Here is a 1222-nt window from a genome sequence, read left to right on the forward strand (position 1 = left end):
CAGGAGAATCACTTGAACCCGGGAGGCAGAGGTTGCAGTGAGCTGAGGTCATGCCACTGCACTCCAGCCTGGGCGACAGAGCGAGACTCTGTCCTGAACAACAACCAAAAAAGGTAATAAATTACTATCATCTTTGGGTATTTTCTGTCAAACGCAGTTCCACAATTACTCTGGTCTGCTATATGCTGGTTTAGACAACAGTAATTTACCTTATCATTAAACAAGATTATAGTTATTAAGACTCTATTTTAAGAGGCAAAAGATCTTTATATGACTACCTTCATTTTGAAGCAGCACGTTAGTAAGCAACTGAAAAAAAAAGGGAACATATCACCTTCTCTACAGAAAACCCATAATGCCTAAGCCTTATGTCTTATACATAAAATACCCTCAATATTAAGAGGGTAAAAAAGTTACTGTGTAATTATATTTTATAAAAATTAAATTCTGGCTGGGCATGGTCGCTCACGCCTGTAATCCCAGCACTTTGGGAGACCGAGGCAGGTGAATCACCTGAGGTTAGGAGTTTGAGACCAGCCTGACCAACATGGTGAAACCCCGTCTCTATTAACGTCTCTACTAAAAATACAAAAATTATCCAGGCATGGTGGCGCACGCCTGTAGTACCAGCTACTCGGGAGGCTGAGATAGGAGAATCGCTTGAATGCAGGAGACAGAGGTTGCAGTGAGCCAAGATTGTGCCACTGCACTCCAGCCTGGGTGACAAAGCAAGACTCCGTCTCAAAAAAAACAACCCCAAAAAACAAAAATTCCCTTGATTTTGATGATTGTTTTGAAGTTATATAAGAAAATGTCCTTAGGAAATATATAGAGAAGTAGTTATAGGAAACAGGGCATACAGCCTACAACATACTCTCAAATGATTAAGAAAAATACATAATGTATGGATGAACACACATGTAATAGAGAAAGAAAAGGGAGAAACAGAAAAGAAGAAGTGAAGCAAAACATTAACAATTGTGAATGTAGGTAATGGATATACTATCCTTGCAACTTTTCTTTAAGTTTGAAATTACGTTGAAATAAAATATTACCCGAAAAGTTCATGCTAACCTATGTACAAATATAGAGTAATAGTTATTAGTCAAAAGCATATAAAAGGACACTCACATGGAATTGAACATTCCCATTAGGGCAGTAAAACAAAAGCCAATCGCAAACATGGATTTCATTCGAACCTGTAATGAGACAAACAAATTGT

General features: G+C 38.1%; 1 protein-coding gene across 2 annotated transcripts in view; it reads right to left on the minus strand.

The window, feature by feature from the left end:
* The window catches only part of TMCO1 (transmembrane and coiled-coil domains 1), a 62119-nt gene that overhangs the window by 34629 nt on the left and 26268 nt on the right, over nt 1-1222 (minus strand). For both annotated transcript variants that reach the window (XM_011933370.1, XM_011933369.1), the window contains exon 5: nt 1132-1199. In XM_011933370.1, the coding sequence (XP_011788760.1) occupies nt 1132-1199 (68 nt within the window). The remainder of the gene's footprint in view (nt 1-1131; nt 1200-1222) is intronic.

Source organism: Colobus angolensis, unplaced genomic scaffold, assembly GCF_000951035.1.
Source record: "Colobus angolensis palliatus isolate OR3802 unplaced genomic scaffold, Cang.pa_1.0 Scaffold126, whole genome shotgun sequence".
NCBI lineage: Eukaryota > Metazoa > Chordata > Mammalia > Primates > Cercopithecidae > Colobus > Colobus angolensis.